The sequence below is a fragment of the Oncorhynchus mykiss genome, chromosome 13 (assembly GCF_057628025.1).
Source record: "Oncorhynchus mykiss isolate SJ-2025 chromosome 13, ASM5762802v1, whole genome shotgun sequence".
In the NCBI taxonomy this organism is placed as follows: Eukaryota; Metazoa; Chordata; class Actinopteri; order Salmoniformes; family Salmonidae; genus Oncorhynchus; species Oncorhynchus mykiss.
The window spans coordinates 34,477,419-34,500,807 of record NC_143034.1 but is presented as its reverse complement, the minus strand read 5'-3'; the positions used below and the strand labels follow the sequence as shown (position 1 = coordinate 34,500,807).

At 39.7% G+C, this 23,389-nt stretch overlaps 1 protein-coding gene and 1 pseudogene across 2 annotated transcripts; both read left to right on the top strand.

Moving 5' to 3' along the window:
• Positions 1–4,201: 4,201 nt before the first annotated feature.
• LOC118938252 (uncharacterized) lies at positions 4,202–6,419 on the top strand (annotated as a pseudogene).
• A 2,182-nt stretch (positions 6,420–8,601) lies between these two features.
• LOC110487371 (uncharacterized) lies at positions 8,602–20,082 on the top strand. 2 transcript variants are annotated; one of them, XM_090196067.1, is made up of 2 exons: positions 8,602–9,203; positions 17,534–20,082. In XM_090196067.1, the coding sequence occupies exons 1-2, from the start codon at positions 8,879–8,881 to the stop codon at positions 18,658–18,660; spliced, it is 1,452 nt and encodes a 483-aa protein (XP_090052193.1). In that variant the 5' UTR covers positions 8,602–8,878; the 3' UTR covers positions 18,661–20,082. The 2 variants fall into 2 exon arrangements, with proteins under 2 accessions (XP_090052193.1, XP_090052194.1); XM_090196068.1 differs by lacking the exon at positions 17,534–20,082 and having other exon boundaries at positions 8,651–9,244.
• The last annotated feature ends 3,307 nt before the right edge of the window (positions 20,083–23,389 follow it).

Here is a 23,389-nt window from a genome sequence, read left to right as displayed (position 1 = left end):
TATTGGTTATTGATTTTGACAAGTTAAAACTGTGTTTTGACATTGGGCTATCCCACCAAGCAAAATGTCATTGAAAAGACATTGAAAATATGACTATGCAACCAAATATTTCACATTTACATTTCATGTAACATTTGGTAGTGATATATATTCATGCAACAAACTGACAATTTTTTGGTACAATTATATTAACATTGTTGGCCTGTTTTTAGAATATCATGGTTCATTCTCAGATGTGCCAAACCAAATGTACTAGAGCATGACATTTGGGACTGGGCCCTGATCCAACAACATGCCTATCGAGTGAACCCTGAAAAGAGAGAGAAGCTCCGCAGTGAGGTGGAAAGTTACTACGGATATCGCAGGAGTTTCCTCTTGAAATCAAACATGTCCGTGGCAAGGACAACTTGGTTGCTGATTATCTCTGGGGTGGGCAGTCAAAAAGATTTATGTTTTGCGTTTAGCCAGTGTGTTACCATGATCACAATTTATTTTGAGTTTTATCTGTTATTATTATCCGTATTGAAACTGCACTGTTGGTTAGGGGCTCGTAAGGAAGCATTTTACTGTTGTATTCGGCGCATGTGACTAATACAATTTTATTTGAGTTTTGTTTGGGCTCGTTCCAAGGTGAGGAGAGTTCTAGAAGCTAGTGAGTTTTAGGAAGACGAGAGTTCTAGAAACTAGTGAGTTTTAGGATTCTGTAGAAAGAAAAAGGAGAAAAAAATAATATGATAGTTTATTTTTATTTAGGAATGTGTTTTTTCTTGTTTTTAATTGTAGACAGTCAGTAGACACCATGTTTATATTGGTGAAGGTGAAGCATTGTAGTTGATTATAATGTGAAATGGAAATTATTTTCTGTTGGTGGTGCGCAAACTTGTCCAACAAAAATATAGGACATATTTGTTGTCTTAAGGGGGAAGGTGTTACAGGCTTTGGTTTTTCCATTTATGTTTTGAGGTTGGACTTTAGCACGTGTAGCTCGTTAGCACGTGTAGCTCGTTTGCAGTGATTGGTGTCACCTCGTTAGTCAGTATGTGTTACACCTTCCAGTGGACACCCCCATAGTGTCTTTCAGAGCCCCTCCTAAAAAATAAGCTAATATTTTGGGTTGGATATTGCATCCAATTAATATTTTAATCAATGGAATTTCCTTAATGTTCATTAGTCTTTCAGTTGTTAATCTTCTGTTTGTTGTGTACTAAATATTTTTGTTTATTTTCATTTTTTTTTCTTCCTGTGAAGCCATTGTGTTGCATTCATGTCTGAAATGTGCTGTGTTGAACCCAACGACTGACCAATAAACAGACTCTTGGTCCCACAGCTCTGCTCATGTCATGTTCTGTGGCCTTGCCATTCCATTTCTTGACTGCCCCTGCAACACAGAAATAAACACATTTAGTCATATTATATAAAACATTAAAAGTAATGGATATGGAGTGTCTATGGCCTCAGTTACACCTGGCACCTAAATGTGACTTCTGTCATCTGATCACTCCAAACTGCATTAGGTTCAGATCTACCAAGATGGGCCTTTGACAGTCTGGACACAGCCAGGCCACTGAATATGAATAAACAACGTAAAGAGTTGGGGTGAATGAGTGGGGAAAAGTACATTCTACACAAATGACCTTCATAATAGCAAAGAAGAAATGTGTTTGCCTGAGGGGAAATTAAATTTCATACAGCCAAAAGTGGTTAGAAATTACACCAATATCAGTGGACAATTTGCACTAATGTAATATGTAAATAAACATAGATGATGGAACATATTCCCCTTTGCTGATGTGATGAACCACTAAGGGGACATAAATATTTACCATCTAAACCATGTGTGACCTCTCTGGCTGTAGAAGTGTTCTTCCTAACCAGTCCCTCAACAGATCTCTGACTGAGCTCCACCCTCACTGGGTCTTCAGAGGAGAGGAAGGCTGAGGAGGGATGGAAGGATGAATGGATCAGTCAGTCAGTCAATAAAGTGTAGAGCTGCTGTCTGACAAAATCACTATTTTAGTAGTTCATTGAAGTAAATAAGGCTTTATGACTGCTGAATACCAACTTTCAATCACTTAGATCATGTATTTTCAAGTAGAGATACATCCTTGGGACGTCCCTAGCCCATTGAATTAGACTTTTAAAAGGGTTAAGGTTAGGGTTTAGGGTAGGGATGTCCCAAGGATCCCAGATAGCATTGACCATTGTGCATTATTCTGTCTCTTTTACATAGCAGGTGTAAAAGAAACACAGACAAGACAAGTAGGTGCGCAGGTCAATATGATCGTTTTAGTTTAAAAATAGCATCTAATTGTGCCAATCTGTATGTGGGTTGTTTGAGAAGAATGTGATTGTCAGCCCTAGCAAACCATTCTAGCACCTCATCAGGCTCTGAAAAAGTCTTCATTGATGACGTATTCCTTCTATTCCAGGGGACAGCAGAGGAACTTCATCAATTCCACTCCTTCATCAAGACATGCAGTGAACATCTGAAATTCACCCTCACCTTTGATGCGCATGAAACAAGTTATCTGGACATTTTGATTAAGAGGGAGGGGAGTGGCTTTAGCACAGACCTATACAGGAAGCCAACGGACAGGAATTCCCTGTCTGTCTGAGATACATTGGTATCGAACATGTTAAGACTCCTAGGGGAGTGGTGTCACGTGATGCAGCGAAGCTAAGAAATAGCTCCCGATAAATCTTTAACAAACTTGTACTAAAACTCGATAACTTCACCCATACTGATTACTACACTTTAGTGAAGTGTGGTGATATGCCTACAAGTCAAAAAAAGACAAGGGAAGCACCGAAACAGGCCAAGAGTCGGCGAAGAACCTCTGACCATGGCCTCCTCGGAAAAACAAGATGGCCTTATTACTGCTAGCTGAGCTGTGTCCCACTACCCTGCCTTATTACTGCTTATTACTGCTAGCTGGGCTGTGCCCCACTACCCTGCCTTATTACTGCTAGCTGGGCTGTGTCCCACTACCCTGCCTTATTACTGCTAGCTGGGCTGTGCCCCACTACCCTGCCTTATTCCTGCAGAACTAGTAGGACTGCTTTGCTGGATTATACTGACTGACGGATCAAAGAGGTCAGATCCCATGTAAACATAGCTTACTGACGGATCAATGAGGTCAGATCCCAATACCCATGTAAACATTGCTTACTGACAGATCAATGAGGTTAGATCCCCTGTAAACATAGCTTACTGACAGATCAATGAGGTCAGATCCCATGTAAACATAGCTTACTGACAGATCAATGAGGTAAGATCCCAATACCCATGTAAACATAGCTTACTGACAGATCAATGAGGCCAGATCCCAATACCCATGTAAACATAGCTTACTGACAGATCAATGAGGTCAGATCCCAATACCCATGTAAACATAGCTTACTGACAGATCAATGAGGTCAGATCCCAATACCCATGTAAACATAGCTTACTGACAGATCAATGAGGTCAGATCCCAATACCTATGTAAACATAGCTTACTGACAGATCAATGAGGTCAGATCCCAATACCTATGTATTGCGAACAGGTTGATTGTAGCGGTAGTCGTTTCGATGGTGACGTACTTTACAGTTATTTTGACCACGGTGTTTATTGGAGTCGTGGTTTCCTGGAAGAAACCGTTGTTGTGCATCATCTTTCAATGCTCCAATATCTGATAATGACCAAACCTGTATAGGCTATTTGGGAATTAAACTTTAATCAACCTGAAAGCGTTGCTTCATAGTAGAAAAATCTGTTGGGTTGGTAGAATGTGGAAAGACCCACCTCATTGGATAATATTCCTTGTAGTAGAAATATCTGTTGGATTGGTAGAATGTGGAAGTAGATTTTAAATTTATATTTATTACAAATCTGAAGTTGTCTGACTATTATATTATTATTTAATGAAAGAAATGTAAAAATGCACTTTTTGTCTGGAAATAAAATAAACATTTATCTGCGTTACCCACTCCAGTCAACAGATGGCGATGTGTGTCTTTCAGGCAATGCTATCAGCGTGAAGTATGATCTTGGAAAGTCTACACATTCTAGTTATCTCTAGTTGTGCAATTTAAATGTTTAAATATGATTTTAGCTTCGAAATTTTAGCTTCGAAATGATATAATTGTTTTCAATAAGTGAACTGGGCTCAATCAGTGGCCACGCCCAAGTGAACAGACATTGGTTGAGAACTATGAAACATGCCCTTCTCTCCCCCACTACAAAAGCCCATTGACGGAAGTCAACCTCATGTTCCAGATGAGGGCTACACAGGAAGCATGAATTTCGAATCTAGCCAGAATATAGTACGAGCTGAGCTGAGGCAACTTGGTAAGAACTTTGAATTCTTATTCACTGAAGAAGAAGTGATACATCCTAAACAGCGAGTTATCAGCTGCAGCTGGAAACCTATGTGGCCTAGGAAAGGACAGACAAGCTCCTGAGAACAACAGGGTACAACGTATCCGTTTTATGACACTACGACCAGACAGATTCTACAAGGGACGAGGGCGATCTCTGCTGGGCAAACCAGTCTTCCATCTTCGACCCATCATGACACAGGTACAAGAATGTCAATATACTTTTATAATATTCTACAGGAAGGCCGCCCAAACCGGGTGATTTCCCTGCTTTCATAGATAAAATGGCGGCTCTATCCTCCTCTTGTTATAGTCCAAATTAAATTACTCTCTTTTTTTATCATCAATAACGTACCTGAAAAAGGGGAGAAATAATCACGAGAGTGATACGATATCATTTCCTCAATGAGAACTTTTAGTTCAATGAGGAAAGACCGCGATTTCCCCGGGAACTTGGGTGGAGACCAGAGCAATCGATCTCAGGCTCATAGATTAAGAGCATTTAGTAGACAGATTAACACTTCTACCCTTCCATTAGGCACCACAAAATAAAGTAATCAATATAACGTTTACACATTCCTCTCACAATTCGTACCCTTTGTACGCTTGACGGATTTGAACTATGTAACACAATTATATGAATGTTATCAATCTCTATCAACTAATACTGAATGCATGATATTTTTAACCTTAGATGTTTTAAGATCCTCACATACTATGAACTTACTAATACTTTTTAATGTATAACAGGCTATGAATATTACCAATAACCTGTCACACATGGTGTTGAGTCTAAATCTACCCTTCCTCACACTTTCGGAGTTTATATCAACATATAACTCTACTATAGCATGATCTGTGAGGGCGGCGGGCATTGAACATTATGCCAGTACACCCATGACTGCGGGACATTGAGGAAAATGTCTCATTGGGCCAGCTGATGGGCCCTGGGCAAATCTCTTGTACTGGAAGTACTCTGACATGACTTCCTCTGGTGTAATCATGCCTTAGTCAAGAGCTCCTTGTAAAAGACAACCAAACTCCTCCTGACCATACTGACTGAAGGCCTCTCTGACTAAGAACCACACAGAGACCTGCATTTTGTAGTCGGTTTAATAATACTTGTGAAAACTGACTTCAGGTGATTGAGGGATCTAGTCTTGATTAAACGTCATAGGAAGTTTTATCATGTGGAGGTTTCATTCAGGTCTCTGTTTAATTAAATCATATGTTTGTCTCTGACAGGAGAGAGACCAGACTCTCCTTCTGACAGCAGGAAGAGTCCTTCAGGGAAACCAGACCCTGAGACGTCCAAACCAGCAGGACGACATCACTGCCCCCAGTGTGGAAAGAGTTTTACTCAGTTAGGGAGCCTGAGAACACACAAGAGAATACACACTGGAGAGAAGCCTTACCACTGTTCCCAATGTGGAATGACGTTTACCCAGTTAGGGAGCCTGCAAATGCATGAGAGGAACACACAGGGGAAAAACTTTTCCAATGTTCCTATTGTGGAAAGAGTTGTACCCAGTTAGGGAGCCTGAAGGAGCATGAGAGAAGACACACTGGAGAAAAGCCTTACCAATGTTCCCATTGTGGAAAGCATTTTGCACAGTTAGGAAACCTGAACCAGCATGAGAGGACACACACAGGAAAAATGACGTACCACTGCTCCCACTGTGGAAAGAGAGTTACCCGGTTAAGGTACCTGAAAGAGCATGAAAGAATAGATACAAATATGCCGGAGGAGAAGCCATACCACAGCTCTCATTGTGGAAAAACATTTTCCCAGTCAGAGGACCTGAAAACACATGAGAGAGGCTGTGTTCTGAATTGTGTTTTTGACTGAGAATGTGTGTTTTTGTTTGGGCTGTCAGACTTGAGATAACTTTGTGTAATGTTAGTGTACTATTTTTTTATTGCGATTAATCCATTGTCTGAAAGTGTTGAAAATACACTGAAAGCATCCAAAATGCATACTATATACCGCTAAAATCTACAATTTCATGTAAAAACAAGATAACATGGAGGTTAAATAAAGTGCGCTTTATCAAAGTAACATATTGTGACCCGTCCACTGAGGGGCGCTGTAGATTCAGAATATCCATAACAACTACAGGTCAAACAGGGAAATGGTTCACATCGTTTTTCCACCATTCATTTTCCCACAGGGCTGTGTTTTGTTTAGGCTCACCCTGGTGTGACGTTTTGATAACCATGTGAATCTCTCTAGGACAAGGTGACTGAGGGCACACCATGTGTTGTGAATCTGTTGTAATGTTTTTAATATTGTATAACTGCCTTTATTTTGCTGTACCCCAGGAAGAGTAGCTGCTGCCTTGGCAGGAACTAATGGAGATCCTTTATTCACGGATTCGAAAATGCTAATTAGCATCAAAGTAGACGACATGCAAGACTACTACTAATAATAATAAACTTCTTCCATTAAGTATGATGGAGGCCACTAAGACTACAAATCCCTGCTGCTCCACGGATTCAGACTACACATAATAATAATAACAAACTTCTTCCATTAAGTATGATGGAGGCCACTAAGACTACAAATCCCTGCAGCTCCATGGATTCAGACTACACATAATAATAATAATAACAAACTTCTTCCATTAAGTATGATGGAGGCCACTAAGACTACAAATCCCTGCAGCTCCATGGATTCAGACTACACATAATAATAATAACAAACTTCTTCCATTAGGTATGATGGAGACAACTAAGCCTATAAATCCCTGCAGCTCCACGGATTCAGACTACAAATAATAATAATTATAATAAACTCCTTCCAAAAAGTGTGATGGAGGTCACTATGTTCTTGGGGACCTTTAATGCTGCAGAAATGTTTTTGGTACCCGTCCCCAGATTTGTGCCTTGCCACAATCCTGTCTTGGACCTCTACGGACAATTCCTTTGACCTCATGGCTTGGTTACCTGTGGGACCATATATAGACAGGTGTGTGCATTTCCAAATCATGTCCAATCAATTGAATTTACCACAAGTGGCCTCCAATCAAGTTGTAGAAACATCTCAAGGATGATCAATGGAATCGGGTTGCATCTGAGCTCAATTTCGAGTCTCATAGCAAAGGGTCTGAATACGTGCATAATTGTAAAAAAACAACTGTTTTTGGTTTGTCATTATGGGGTATTGTGATGTCATTATGGTGTATTGTGATGTCATTATGGGGTATTGTGATGTCATTATGGGGTATTGTGATGTCGTTATGGAGTATTGTGATGTCATTATGGTGTATTGTGATGTCATTATGGGGAATTGTGTGTAGATTGATGAGGGAAAAAATCTTCCATTTTAGAATAAGGCTGTAATGTAACAAAATGTGTAAAAAGTGAAGGGGTCTGAATACATTACGAATGCACTGTATACCCCTGGTAGACTTTTCTATCACTGGGAGAGTTTTCTACCGTTGGCAGATTCTTCTTCTGCTGGCAGAATGTTGGCAGAGTTTTCTACCATTGGCAGTTTTGTACAGTCATGTGATATGTGGTATAGAAAACTCCAATCTTAGGAGAGTACATGAGAGGCACTATACTGTGTGTCTGCAGGTGTCTATCTGGTCAAAACCACTGATACTGGTGCCCCTCCACCCTCTGGTGGGATGTCGACAGAGAAACCAAGATTTGTGTGTATTGGGTATATGTTGTGAAATTGTTTGATATTACTTGTTAGATATTACTGCACTGTCAGAGCTAAAACCACAAGCATTTCACAACACCCGCAATAACATCTGCTAAACACGTGTATGTGACCAATAAAATGTGATTTGGATTTGGATTTGAAAATAAACATCCTATTTATCAAAGGTGCTTTTGCCTGGAGTCAAAATGACTCCAAATTTGAATTTGTTAAAAGTCCATATTGATACTGAAACACTAAACCATATTTAGATTTATTAAGAACAAGTTGATTGACAAAGTCATGAAAAATTGGAAGAATTGAATAAACCACATTTTGGCTATAATAAAAGATATGCCTCTGGGGTCAAAATGATCCATGTCAGATGTATGGCTAAATAAAAATATGTAGTGGGTGTAAAGTTTGTTTTAAATTCTAAAACGAATCAATCAACACATGCTTCTCTTTGAACAACTTAATATAATAATCAACTTTTATGAAATAAATGAAAAATAAACGTTTGGTTCCTCAACTGCGTTGCCCACTCCAGTCAGCTGGTGGAGATGTGAGTTTTTTAGGTTCCGGCGACGCTGCCAGTGTGACGTGTAATCTAGTGGACGGGACGCTCCTTCAACAACAACAACAGCTAGTCAGACACCTCCGTAGCTTTCTAGCAAACATAGCAGCAACACTCACGCTCTTTACACTGTTTTGGTGTATATTAGTCGCTGTGTATGAAACACACTTCTGTTGTATGTACTTGATGGCCCATTTAATTACATATTTACGTTGTTTGTCAGCTAGCTGGTTTGCTAAATTAGCTTAGAACTAGTCTAGTCGCTAATGCTAGCTAGCTAACATCCTCGACCATGAGTTCACTAAGCTACTCTCCTCCTGTTAAAGAAGAGGTGGTCTGCTGGACGGAGAAAGAAGCTCTTGTGAAAGAGGAGGAGGAAGAGGAGGCTGTTACAATACAAAAACAAGTAGAGGGTGAGGCTGTTACAGTGAAAGAAGAAGAGAAAGACGTTTCAGTGAAAGAAGAGGAAGACGCGTTCAGAGTGAACGAGGAGGAGGATGTTACAGTAAAAGAAGAGGAGAAAGAGGAGGATGCAGTTTTTGGAGTGAAGGAGGAGGGGGAGATGACTGTCACGTTGAAGGAGGAAGAGGAGGAGGTTGGAGATCTGTTTAACACCAGTAAGTACCGTCTTTACAGTCGTTGAACCAATATGAAGTAAAGGGGTTCTACACTTTAATGTTGTTCTGTAGGAATGGCTGAAGCTTCACTTTAAGGTGTAGAACATTCAGGCATTGTCAATGCATCCATTGACAATGCCTGAAGTACTGTAGTTCTCAATATCTCCTATTAGTTTAGCCCAATATGTAGTCTTAAAGGGGCAATCAGCAGTTGTTACATCCATTGTGGGACTTATACATTAATTAATTCATTGTTTCTTGAAGAAATCACTTATAAATGCCTCATGAGCTTTGTTCAACTGTTGTACCCCATCAGAATCTGAAAAAAAACCAATGTAAACCAACACTGTATAGCCTCAACATGGTTAAAACTATAATGTTGATATCATGGATGGTCAGTCCTTGCATCCATAGGTCTGTCTATGAATTTGAAAGTAATTACATTTCTCCAGACCCATCATCATCTTATTACCAAAACAGTGGTGGAATGACAGATTTGTTATTGTTTGAACAGCAGATTGCTGGGTTGTGTGGGTTTTTTAAACAGCAACAAAATGACTGCCCAGAGACTTGGTTTGGTAAACAGCTGAAGGATGGGGGAAGGAGAAGTGTAACCACTCTCAAATTCATAGAGAAAGCTATTGTAGCAACTGTAACCCAACACCTAGCGACCTCGTCATGAAGTTCAGACATCTTGGCGTAACAGTTATAAGGTGTTGACTTGACAGTCAGTGGACCCAGGTTTGAGTCCACCTCAGGCCTACTCCCTGAATTCACTACACTATGAATACAAGGACTGGCTATCCATGAGTTCATAATGAAAGTTTTAACCAGATTTTGAGGCTATATAGTATATTCTAGAATTCATCCATGATGTCATAATGATAGTTTAACCAGGTTTCTAGGCTATATAGTATATTCTATAATTGCCAGTGAAGATTTCTTGTGGGTGTCAAATTATTAGAGCTGTTGATAAGTCATTGTATAATATTCAGCCATTTTTTTTTCATGCCATTACATTAAAGGCAAGACATACCTAGATTCAGTTACATTCATGAATTGGTTTGAAACCTTTGTTTTAATCCCTTCTCAAAGTTGGTGCCTTGACGGATTTGTAAAAAACAGTTTGTCATAAAACACTATTTTTTACATTTATTTAAATGTAACCTTTTTTTAACTAGGCAAGTCAATTAAGAACAAATTCTTATTTACAATGACTGCCTACCCTGGGCGACACTGGGCCAATTGTGTGCCGCCCTATGGGACTCCCAATAACGGCCGGAATCAAACAAGGGTGTCTGTAGTGAAGCCTCAAGCACTAAGATGCAGTGTCTTAGACCGCTGCGCCACTCATGAGCCCCAAAATCATGTTCTAGTGCTGTCCCCAACTAAAATATATCTTGGTCAACCAAGAGTCATCTGTTCTTTCCATCAATCGCCCCATGTGTTTTAATAAAATCAACTATATGTATGTAACTTGTCTGATGCTTTAACCAGCTGTTTTGTGATTAAATAATTACAGATACACAAATTACTAGAGGGAGCCAGTCATCAATATAACCTAACCAGAAGATGAAAATTATACAAATCTTAAAGTAACTTTTATTGCCATTATGACATCATGGATGAATTCTAGTTGCCAACTATGTAAAAATAGCCGACATAAAGCCTACAAATAAAAACACTGCAGCCTGCAGGTAGAAAATATCCTGATTAAAAATAAATATTCTATAAATCACATTGGCTGCACATGCCCTGTCGACAACGAACTTGAAACATTCCATCAACTGGGTCAGCCGAAACTCCCAATAGCAAGCTTGCGACATTGTATAAAATATTCTGGGGCCTCAGTTTCCCAGTGAATTCGGGACAGACACAGCTGCTTTAGGCTATTTTTGCAAAGGATAAGAAGTAATCTTAAATACCGGATCTTGTTGTCGGACATTTTTTGTATTCAGATCTCTGAAATGCACTCGAACTATGTAACATTTATTGTCTCCTTATGTTACGCTGGGAAAACAGTTTTCACGGGCACAGAAATCCTAAATCATTTCAGAGTTTGGATTTCGCAATGGTTTAAACCGAGAGTCATCTGAAGTTGATTGACAGCACCCAAATGGATACTGTCATTAACGTGGTTCTTCAATAACTACACATAGTTCTTAATACTGTAGCTGTTTAGTTACAGTCACATGTTCAACTATCATCAGCTGATTCAAGAAATCATTTTCTAAATGCCAGTCAAATGACAAACATCATGACATAGGTATATTTGTTGTTTGGTGACCTTATGGGTCCTACAGTAGGTCTATGTTATTGTTAGGTGAAGTTATGGGTCCTACAGTAGGTTTATGTTGTTGTTAGGTGAAGTTATGGGTCCTACAGTAGGTCTATGTTATTGTTAGGTGAAGTTATGGGCCAATTTGGCAAACACTTACAAACCCTCATTGTCAGGCTGATGGCAAAGCTAGCCAAAGTACAATTCTGGTTGAAGTGTTTTTAAAAAGTTTAAAGCAGTTGATTTGCGACAGTAACACAAACATATTAAGTAGGAGATTCAAGCGAGCTTTACAATTATAATCCAAAGTTGTGTGAAATGCACTCATAAGCAACCTAGAAATGGAGTTTACTCCCATGAGTTTTCCCCCATTCACATTCAGAATACATTGTGAAAAACTCAAATCTTTGCTCACCGTTTTTGCTCCAGGCAGATATACTACATCCATAACTAGTGGTTTCCTCATGACCATATATACTACAGCCATAACTAGTGGTTTCCTCATTACCAGATATACTACATCCATAACTAGTGGTTTCCTCATTACCAGATATACTACATCCATAACTAGCTGTTTCCTCATTACCAGATATACTACATCCATAACTAGTGGTTTCCTCATTAGCAGATATACTACATCCATAACTAGTGGTTTCCTCATTACCAGATATACTACATCCATAACTATCGGTTTCCTCATTACCAGATATACTACATCCATAACTAGCTGTTTCCTCATTACCAGATATACTACATCCATAACTAGTGGTTTCCAAATGAGCAGATATACTACATCCATAACTAGCTGTTTCCTCATTACCAGATATACTACATCCATAACTAGTGGTTTCCTCATTAGCAGATATACTACATCCATAACTAGTGGTTTCCTCATTACCAGATATACTACATCCATAACTAGTGGTTTCCAAATGAGCAGATATACTACATCCATAACTAGTGGTTTCCTCATTACCAGATATACTACATCCATAACTAGTGGTTTCCTCATTAGCTTGGAGGAGTTTCTGCAATCAAATTGCCCTCGTGCCGCAATTTTAGAAAACACAGAAAGGGGCCGGTATTGGAGACCAAAAGTCTTCTGGCACACTGCTTAGAGTTTCAACAACATTATTTCTAGTTGTTAGATGTTACTTCTATTGTGAAAACAAGACAAAATATGACTTCTTGCTCATTTTAAGACAATTGTCAAATAATTGTAACATTCATTACAGACATCATTTGTCGTACAACATCATGGCTACGCTGTTGGCATCACCTTTTACAGTGTATTTTTTTCACGTTGGTGAACTAGTGAATAGACAGAGCTTAATTAGGGCTAGGCCCCTTTTTTCTCAATTTCTGCCTGAATGACGTGCCCAATGTAAACTGCCTGTTGCTCAGGCCCTGAAGCCAGGATATGCATATAATTGGTACCATTGGAAAGACAACACTTTGTAGAAATGTTAAAATAATATAGGAGAATAACACACTAGATATGGTAGAAGAAAATCAAAAGAAAAACCAACCAGATATTTTTTACATTTTTGAGAGACCATCCTCTTAGAATTGCAACAGAAAAGGCATACTGAAAATTAAATCCCTGGATGCAGTTCCTATGGCTTCCACAAGGTGTCAGCAGTCTATGTTCAAGGTTGCAGGCTTGTAACTTCCAAAACGAATAAGAAATATCAGTTTTAGTACAGGGACACAGTCTTGGAAATTCGTGTTTGCGCGCGACATGAAGACAGGACGCACCTGCTAAAGTCGGTTTCCTATTGAACATACTTCTTTCCGTAAGAAATATTATAGTTTAATTACATTTAGGGACATTTACTTATATCTGAGGAGTAAATAGAAACATATTTTGACTTGTTGAAACAAAGTTTAGGGTTTAGCTTTTTGGATTCCTTTGTCTGCATGTTGAACGAGTGGATTACTCAACAATTGTTAACAGACAGATTATTTGAAATCAAATCAAATCAAATTGGAGGTGATATGGTCCTTGACTAGTCTCTCAAAGCACTTCATGATGACGGAAGTGAGTAGTCGTTTAGCTCAGTTACCTTAGATTTCTTGGGAACAGGAACAATGGTGGCCCTCTTGAAGCATGTGGGAACAGCAGACTGGGATAGGGATTGATTGAATATGTCCGTAAACACACCAGCCAGCTGGTCTGCGCATGCTCTGAGGGCGCGACTGGGGATGCCGTCTGGGCCTGCAGCCTTGCGAGGGTTAACACGTTTAAATGTTTTACTCACCTCGGCTGCAGTGAAGGAGAGGCCGCATGTTTTGGTTGCAGGCCGTGTCAGTGGCACTGTATTGTCCTCAAAGCGGGCAAAAAAGTTATTTAGTCTGCCTGGGAGCAAGACATCCTGGTCTGTGACGGGGCTGGTTTTCTTTTTGTAATCCGTGATTGACTGTAGACCTTGCCACATACCTCTTGTGTCTGAGCCGTTGAATTGAGATTCTACTTTGTCTCTATACTGACGCTTAGCTTGTTTGATTGCCTTGCGGAGGGAATAGCTGCACTGTTTGTATTCGGTCATGTTTCCGTTCACCTTGCCCTGATTAAAAGCAGTGGTTCGCGCTTTCAGTTTCACGCGAATGCTGCCATCAATCCACGGTTTCTTGTTTGGGAATGTTTTAATCGTTGCTATGGGAACGACATCTTCAACGCACGTTCTAATGAACTCGCACACAGAATCAGCGTATTCGTCAATGTTGTTGTCTGACGCAATACGAAACATATCCCAGTCCACGTGATGGAAGCAGTCTTGGAGTGTGGAATCAGATTGGTCGGACCAGCGTTGAACAGACCTCAGCGTGGGAGCTTCTTGTTTTAGTTTCTGTCTGTAGGCAGGGATCAACAAAATGGAGTCGTGGTCAGCTTTTCCGAAAGGAGGGCGGGGCAGGGCCTTATATGCGTCGCGGAAGTTAGAATAGCAGTGATCCAAGGTTTTTCCAGCCCTGGTTGCGCAATCGATATGCTGATACAATTTAGGGAGTCTTGTTTTCAGATTAGCCTTGTTAAAATCCCCAGCTACAATGAATGCAGCCTCAGGATGTATGGATTCCAGTTTGCAAAGAGTCAAATAAAGTTCGTTCAGAGCCATCGATGTGTCTGCTTGGGGGGGAATATATACGGCTGTGATTATAATCGAAGAGAATTCCCTTGGTAGATAATGCGGTCGACATTTGATTGTGAGGAATCCTAAATCAGGTGAACAGAAGGACTTGAGTTCCTGTATGCTTTTGTGACCACACCACGTCTCGTTAGCCATAAGGCATACGCCCCCGCCCCTCTTCTTACCAGAAAGATGTTTGTTAATGTCGGCGCGATGCGTGGAGAAACCAGCTGAATGCACCGACTCCGACTGCGTCTCTCCAGTGAGCCATGTTTCCGTGAGGCAAAGAACGTTACAGTCTCTGATGTCCCTCTGGAATGCTACCCTTGCTCGGATTTCATCAACCTTGTTGTCAAGAGACTGGACATTGGCGAGAAGTATACTGGGGAGTGGTGCACGATGTGCCCGTCTCCGGAGTCTGACCAGAAGACCGCTACGTTTCCCTCTTTTATGAAGTCGTTTTTTTGGGTCGCCTGCTGGGATCCATTCTGTTGTCCTGGGTGAAAGGCAGAACACAGGATCCGCTTCGCGAAAGTCATATTCTTGGTCGTACTGATGGTGAGTTGACGCTGCTCTTATATTCAGTAGTTCTTCTCGACTGTATGTAATGAAACCTAAGATGACCTGGGGTACTAATGTAAGAAATAACACGTAAAAAAACAAAAAACTGTATAGTTTCCTAGGAACTATAATTCACTGTATCACAATTCCAGTGGGTCAGAAATGTACATACACTAAGTTGACTGTGCCTTTAAACATCTTGGAAAATTCCTGAAAATGATGTCATGGCTTTAGAATCTTCTGATAGGCTAATTGACATCAAGTTAATTGGATGTGTACCTGTGGATGTATTTCAAGGCCTACCTTGACACTCAGTGCCTCTTTGCTTGACATCATGGGAAAATCTAAAGAAATCAGCCAAGATCTCAGAAAAACAATTGTAGACCTCCACAAGTCTGGTTCATCCTTGGGAGCAATATCCAAATGCTTGAGGGTACCATGTTCATCTGTACAAACTGTAGTTTGCAAGTATAAACACCATTTGACCATGCAGCCGTCATACCTCTCAGGAAGGAGACGCGTTCTGTCTCCTAGAGATGAACGTACATTGGTTTCGAAAAGTGCAAATCAATCCCAGAACAACAGCAAAGGACTGTGTGAAGATGCTGGAGAAAACGGGTACAAAAGTATTTATATCCACAGTAAAACGAGTCCTATATCGACGTATATCGACGTAACCTGAAAGGCCTCTCAGCAGGGAAGAAGCCACTTCTCCAAAAACCGCCATAAAAAAAGCCAGACTACGGTTTGCAACTGCACATGGGGACAAAGATTGTTCTTTGTGGAGAAAACAGAACTGCTTGGCCATAATGACCATCGTTATGTTTGGAGGAAAAAGGGAGACGCTTGCAAGCCGAAGAACACTATCCCAACCGTGAAGCATGGGGGTGGCAGCATCATGTTGTGGGGGTGCTTTGCTGCAGGAGGGACTGGTGCACTTCACAAAATGGATGTCATCATGAGGACGAGAAAATGATGTGGATATGTTGAAGCAACATCTCAAGACATCAGTCAGGAAGTTAAAGCTTGGTTGCAAATGGATCTTCCAAATGGACAATGACCACAAGCATACTTCCAAAGTTGTGGCAAAATGGTTTAAGGACAACAAAGTCAAGGTATTGGAGTGACCATCACAAGGTCCTGACCTCAATCCTATAGAAAATGTGTGGGCAGAACTGAAAAGTGTGTGCGAGCAAGGAGGCCTACAAACCTGACTCAGTTACACTAGCTCTGTCAGGAGGAATGGGCCAACATTCACCCACCTTATTGTGGAAGCTTGTGGAAGGCTACCCGAAATGTTTGACTGAAGTTAAACAGTTTAAAGGCAAAGCTACCAAATACTAATTGAGTGTATGTAAACTTCTGACCCACTGGGAGTGTGATGAAAGAAATAAAAGCTAAAATAAATAATTATCTCTACTATTATTCTGACATTTCATATTCTTTTAATAAAGTGGTGACCCTAACTGACCTAAAACAGGGAATTTTTTACTAGGATTAAATGTCAGGAATTGAGTTTAAACTGAGTTTAAATGTTTTGGGCTAAGGTGAATGTAAACTTCCAACTTCAACTGTATATGTACCTAAATGTTTAATATCCATAATTGTTATGATTAAACATTTGAATTGCGCGCCCTCCAGTTTCACTGGAAGTTGTCACTCTAGCGGGACGCCTCGGCTTAAGAATGTGAGTTTAAATAGACTGAAGAAGTTCATGTGAGTTTCCTTGAGTAGCATCCTGATCTTGCACTGATAGTGTGCTGTAATATTCAGAATACATTTTGAAAAACTTAAATCTTCACTCACCATTTTTGCTCCAGGTACACTACTGACGATGCGCTCCCAAAATTTCACCAGGCTCACTGTTCATAACTCTTGGAAGTGCTTGCACAAAGGACAGTAACATCTCATCCTGTGTTCTTGGAATCTGAAAAACTAAAATCTTCACTCACCATTTTTGCTCCAGGCAGATATACTACATCCATAACTAGTGGTTTCCTAATTCGCAGGGAGGAGTTTCTGCAAACAAATTGTGTGTGCATTGCCCTCGTGGTGCAATTTTAGCAAACACAGAAAGGGTCCTATATTGGAAACCAAAAGTATTTTGGCACACTGCTTAGGATTTCAACAACTTTAATAACTTTTTCCTAGCCTACAATAATCAAAGTTACTAATAATGTGAAAACAAGATGAAAATATGACTGTTCTTTCTCATTTTAAGACATTTGTTAAATAATTTGAGCATTCATTACAGACATCAATTGTTGTATAACATCATGGCTACGCTGTTGGCATCACCTTTTACAGTGGATTTCTGCTGTTGTGGCCCTGTAACCATCTGTCTGACTTTGTTGTTCACACAGGAGAGAGACGTGACTATTGTGGATCCTCTGGGGAGCCTCAACAACCTCATGATGCTGACAAGGCAGAGAAGAGTCTCTCCACATTAGAACACCTCAAGAAACACCAGCAGAGATCCAAAGGGAAGAGAACTCACTGCTGCTCTGATTGTGGGAAGAGTTTCACCTCCTCAGGCATTACAATTCATCAGAGAATCCACACAGGAGAGAAACCTTTTAGCTGTACTCAATGTGGGAAGAGTTTTACTCAGTCAACCAGCCTGATGTCACACCAGAGAATCCACACAGGAGAGAAACCTTTTAGCTGTACTCAATGTGGGAAGAGTTTTACTCAGTCAACCATCCTGATATCACACCAGAGAACACACACAGGTGTAAAACCCTATAGCTGTGCTCATTGTGGGAAGAGATTCACCTCCTCAAAAGTTGTTAATGTACATCAAAAAATCCATACAGGAGAGAAACCTTTTAGCTGCTCTGACTGTGGAAAGAGTTTTCTACTCTCAGGACAATTAAAATCACACCAGAGAACACACACAGGAGAGAAAACCTGTAGCTGTGATGAATGTGGGAAGAGTTACACTACATTTAACAATCTGATGGTACACCAGAGAACACACACAGGAGAGAAACCATATTGCTGTGGTCAATGTGGGAAGAGTTTCACTCAGCCACATACCCTGATATCACACCAGAGAACACACACAGGTGAGAAACCTTATTGCTGTGGTCAATGTGGGAAGAGTTTTACTCAGCCACATACCCTGAAATCACACCAGAGAACACACACAGGAGAGAAACCTTATAGCTGTGATCAATGTGGGAAGCATTTTACTCAGTCAAGCCACTTGATAGCACACCAGAGAACACACACAGGAGAGAAACCTCATAGCTGTGCTCAATGTGGGAAGAGTTTTACTACATCTTGCCAGCTAACTACTCACCAGAGAACACACACAGGAAGTAATCCTTATAGCTGTACTCAATGTGGGAAGAGTTTTACTCAGTCAAGCCACCTGATATCACACCAGAGAACACATACAGGAGAGAAACCTTATGACTGTGATAAATGTGACAAGAGATACTCTGATAAAAGATATCTGATTAAACATCAGAAAATACATGCATGAAGGAGTTTTTTCATTATATCAAACATTGTAGAAGGAGTATTTGTTTGTTGATTGTCTCAAGGTTGGGCAGTCAAACAGTTTTGTGTTTTGCTTTTAGCCAGTGCATCACTATTTATTTTGACTGCAAGTTTTTCCGTATTGGAGATGAGTTTTGTTTGGGCTCGTTCCAAGTGGACGCTATTGAGTTTTAGGAAAACTAGAGTTCTAGAAGCTAGTGAGTTTTAGGAAGATGAGAGTTCTAGAAGCTAGTGAGTTTTAGGAAGATGAGAGTTCTAGAAGCTAGTGGAGTTTTTTTACTACATTCGTTTTAGGATTCTATAGAAAGAAAAAGGTGAGAAATAACACTATTGTATATTATTATTTAGAAATAAACTTTTTTTTCTTGTTTTTAATTGTTGACAGCCAGTAGACACCATCTTAATATTGTAGAAAGTGAAGCATTGTAGTTGATTATAATGTGAAATGGAAGTTGTTTTCTGTTGGTGGTGAGCAATCTTGTCCAACAAAAATATAGGATATATTTCTTGTTGTCTTAAAGGGGGAAGGTGTTACTGGCTTTAGTTTTTCTTTTATGTTTTGAGGTTGGACTTTAGCACGTCTAGCTCGTAGGGCGCACTGATTGGTGTCACCTCGTTAGTCAGTATGTGTTACACCAGTTCTTTTGTTTGCCCAGTGCTCCAGTTGTCTTGATAGATGTGGAGAGTCAACACCTTTAGTTGATCCACCTTTTTGGTTTGCTTCCTGTCTTTAAGTTTGTGGGTTATTATTTTGTTCTCCTATTCTTGGGCAGATTTAGAGGGTCTCATGGTGGGTGTCTTTTATGTTCCAGTTGTTGTTACTAGTCAACTTTCAGAGGACACTGAGAGCAAAAATTGCAAGATTATGTTATAATACTTTTATTGCATCAAATGGTTGTTTTATGCAACAGAATAGAGGGTTCTTAGAACTATTGTGTCTGTGTGTTCTACTGAGGATGGGCCTCTAGGAGAAAACACTGACAGGAGATTTACAGTGTCTTTTGGGTGATGATATCTAAAGAGACTGCATTCCAGAGCATGAGATAATGTTTTTTTCTATATGGTACCAGGGAGAGATGACCTCAGGGCCAGACCCTGGTCTCTACACAAAGAGTACTGTTTTTACAGCAGATACTGTCTGCTGTGAATTATAAGTACCTTTCATACAAATCTTAATCTTGTGACCCGTTCTATACATCTGTTGTTCGTCATGTAGATTGAAAGGGGTGTATCTTGGCTGTAAAAGACCTTTGTACTTATGTCTCGTGGCTCTCAACGAATCATCTGGGGGTGATTCGTCGACCAGCCATCATTATCGTAGAGCACTCAATTGATTAACTTTTATATGTGTACGTTGTATTGCCTGCTTCCTTATTAAGTGAATAAAGATTTAGTTTAAGAATAACTCTGACTTGTGTGATAAGTTTGTCTCCTCAATTGATATTAAAGAAATTAACCACATTTGGCGATGGGGATGTGAATCTTCACTTGGTGACCGCTCCTGACGACCTTGGTAAATGGTGCACCAGGGATCCCTCAAACATGGGATCTCAGGGAGACCACACTTTGGGAATGGAGCAGATGGACCCACCTTTGATCTGAGAGGCAGCGAGCCGAGTGGATACCACATCTCAAACCTAGTTTTAAAAAAAAGAGATGAGCGAAACACTCAAAGTGTAGTTTTTAGAAAAGCCTCGTAGGCTCTGAGTGTGTATTACTGTGTGAGGGGGGCACCTTGGAGGTGTAAACAGGGCCCATTCAAGAGGCTCTGAGTGTGTATTCCTGTGTGAGGGAGGCACCTTTGGAGGTGTAAACAGAGCCCAGGTTCTGAGTGTGTATTCCTGTATTTTCCCAGTATGGGAGGAGTTGCTAGATTTATTGAATAAACCTTTTTCCATAAAGTTAGAGTGAACAAAGGTGGCTGACTAACTGTTGATGTTGAAGAAGCATCCCGTCCACTAGATGATACGTCACAGTGCCAGAATCACCTGAAAGACGCACATCGCCATCTGCTGACTGGAGTTGGTATCGCAGTTGAGAAAATAATTTCAGACAAAAAGCGACTGCCCCTAAAAACCAACGACTCCCTTTGAAAACGGGCAATGTGGCATCAGAAACATTTATTACAGTGTAAAAATGTACTACAAAGTGTAGCTAAATAGAATATCTTTGGTCATTCCCACTCAGCACGTGACGTCCAAGGACGTTGAATTATGGGGCGATATCAGTTCTGTCTGTTGTGGCCTCTATTTTGCCCCAAATTAGCCATCCCAAATTGGGCTGTGTATAACTATGTAAATGTCTCTCGGACAAGGTGACTTTTATCAATATACACTATAAAAAGTAAAGGATCCTGTAGTATCCTGTAGGGGTTCGTCAAATTGAAACTGTGGGGGAACCCCTATAAGTTCTTTGAAGAACCCATTATAATGGTTGCTCAAAGAACCTTTTGGGGTTCATTTTTTTAAACTCCCTGTCCACCCTCCCTCCATTATATATATTTTTTAATAATAATAATAACAATATTGATTTAAATAATTAATTGTTTATTTAGTGGCACCACAAATGTGAATTAATATTTACAAAACAATTTACCAAACAAAACACATTACAAAATTTCAACATTTCTGCAGACATGTCAGACCATAATAAATAATACATTTACTTTGTATAGTGCTTTTCATGACATTTAAAAAAATAAAAACAATAATGTACAATAAAAACAACACACATTAAAAATGAATCATAGGTAAACTAACAATATTGTAGATTGATGATAAATACAGATTTTTCAGCTTTAGTGTGTATATCATATCCACTTAGTTATGTTAGGAAGTTTGCCATCTTTATGACCGGCACTGGTAACTTCACCCCAACTTCTCTTATCCCCAGAACACAGTAACTTAAGAACAAAAGTGTTTTTCTGACATTTTTGGGAAATTTAAGGGAAAATAAAAAATCCAGCCCTAGCAGAGCCCCAAGTCCCATGGGGACGTCCTCGAGGACGTGGATGTTCTCCCCATCAAAGGCCAGCGGGATTTCACTCTCATGGTGATGTGCAGTAAAGGAGTGAAGAGCGTGAAATCTGTGTCAACAAAAGTTAGAAAAGATTAATACACATACAATTAACAAAGACCATCACAAATGTTCAGCTGTAGTTTTATATCAGCATGCACACCTATGTTTATGAAGAAACAGATGATTGGTGCATAAGCATACCTTGACACGGACATAAAGGCCACTCGGGTCCTCATTGAAGAGGTTGGGCAAGAGCAGAATCGCTGCTGTGGTCTCCAGTCCAATTTTTTTTACAAAATACATTAGAGAAAGGGAAGGAATAAGAGCAAATCCCTCTTCTGTATTGTCCTTCAGGGACTGTCAAAATAGCAGGATGATGTCCTCCCCCCTGCCTCACCTCTCTACCTCTGATAGTCCTTGAATTGTCTTTTTGCACACCTATGTTGACCTTGAATTATTTTTTTGTCTACATTCATTTCATGGACTTGATTAATTTCTGAGAAGATCTGAAAAGATAATTTGAACACATTTGTATGCTAATAGATTTCAGTTTGTATTGACTGCTATGTAGGTTTAATGTACACTTCAAATGCAGCTGTCCTACAACAGGTTGCTGCTCCAACCTTCTTGATCCCAGTTGCATTGTGCCCATGTTTTGTCCTATAAGAATTTCAAAGGAAGAGAAAATGCGTCAAAGAATAGTCTTACAAGCATAAAAAATATATCTAAAATATATATTGAAAGATAAATGGTATCGACATACAATGTAATGTAAAATAGAAGAACATATTGGAGAAAGCACTAGCCAATATAGTAGTGCAATACAGTAACAGTACTGCCATACAGGCCTAATGTCACATTTCAAGAAATCTTTGTACACAAATTGTTCAATATTTTATCAGGCTGACTTGAAAGATTATTATGCAACATTTTGCTGCGTGGCAATACTGTGTTTGGATTCTGATGGGCATTTATACAAAAGACGAAGTCTAGACACTGTATTTATACCATTATGCATTTGAATCCCATCTACAGCTACCATTTAAGATATTAATTTCTCTCCACAAGGGGGCGGACATGTAACGTTTCCAAAATGGGATAGTATTGAACATGAAACGTTTCCAAAATGGGACAGTATTGTCCATGTAACGTTTCCAAAATGGGATAGTATTGTCCCATGTTACGTTTCCAAAATGGGATAGTATTGAACATGAAACATTTCCAAAATAGGATAGTATTGAACATGTAACGTTATGCCCCCTTGTGAGGAAGACCTCCATTGACGATTCAGTTCGTTGTAACATCCCGCCTGGACAGGTCACCGTCCTTAGTTAGTTAGTTAGTTAGTTAGTTAACGTTAGTTAGTTCATTCTCACAAAAATGAGAACTGCTCTAGATTGTGAACTTACATTAATGAAGTGTAAAGCCATGTTGGCTTTATGGAAACTATATACAATATATGGGAAAGAATATAGTTGAGGCAAATAATCCAAACCTAGTTGTGCCTAGTTAGGACATAACGTTATCTAGCTAGATAACGGTACTGTACTGTAGCTCATACAAATCCGACGGTCAAACCCGGCTTTCTAATATTTACGGTAATTAACTATAGTAACGTTATGGAAGATATTCACAGAAAACCATCATTGTCTTCGTTATTCATTATTAGTATGTTATATTATTATATAAATTAT

What these genes read in the sequence shown, in the direction of transcription:
- LOC110487371 (XM_090196067.1), top strand. Translation starts at nt 8,879, where the DNA reads ATGAGTTCACTAAGCTACTCTCCTCCTGTTAAAGAAGAGGTGGTCTGC. An exon ending in TGGAGATCTGTTTAACACCA is followed by an intron (nt 9,204 to 17,533) that starts GTAAGTACCGTC and finishes TTGTTCACACAG; the next exon opens with GAGAGAGACGTGACTATTGT.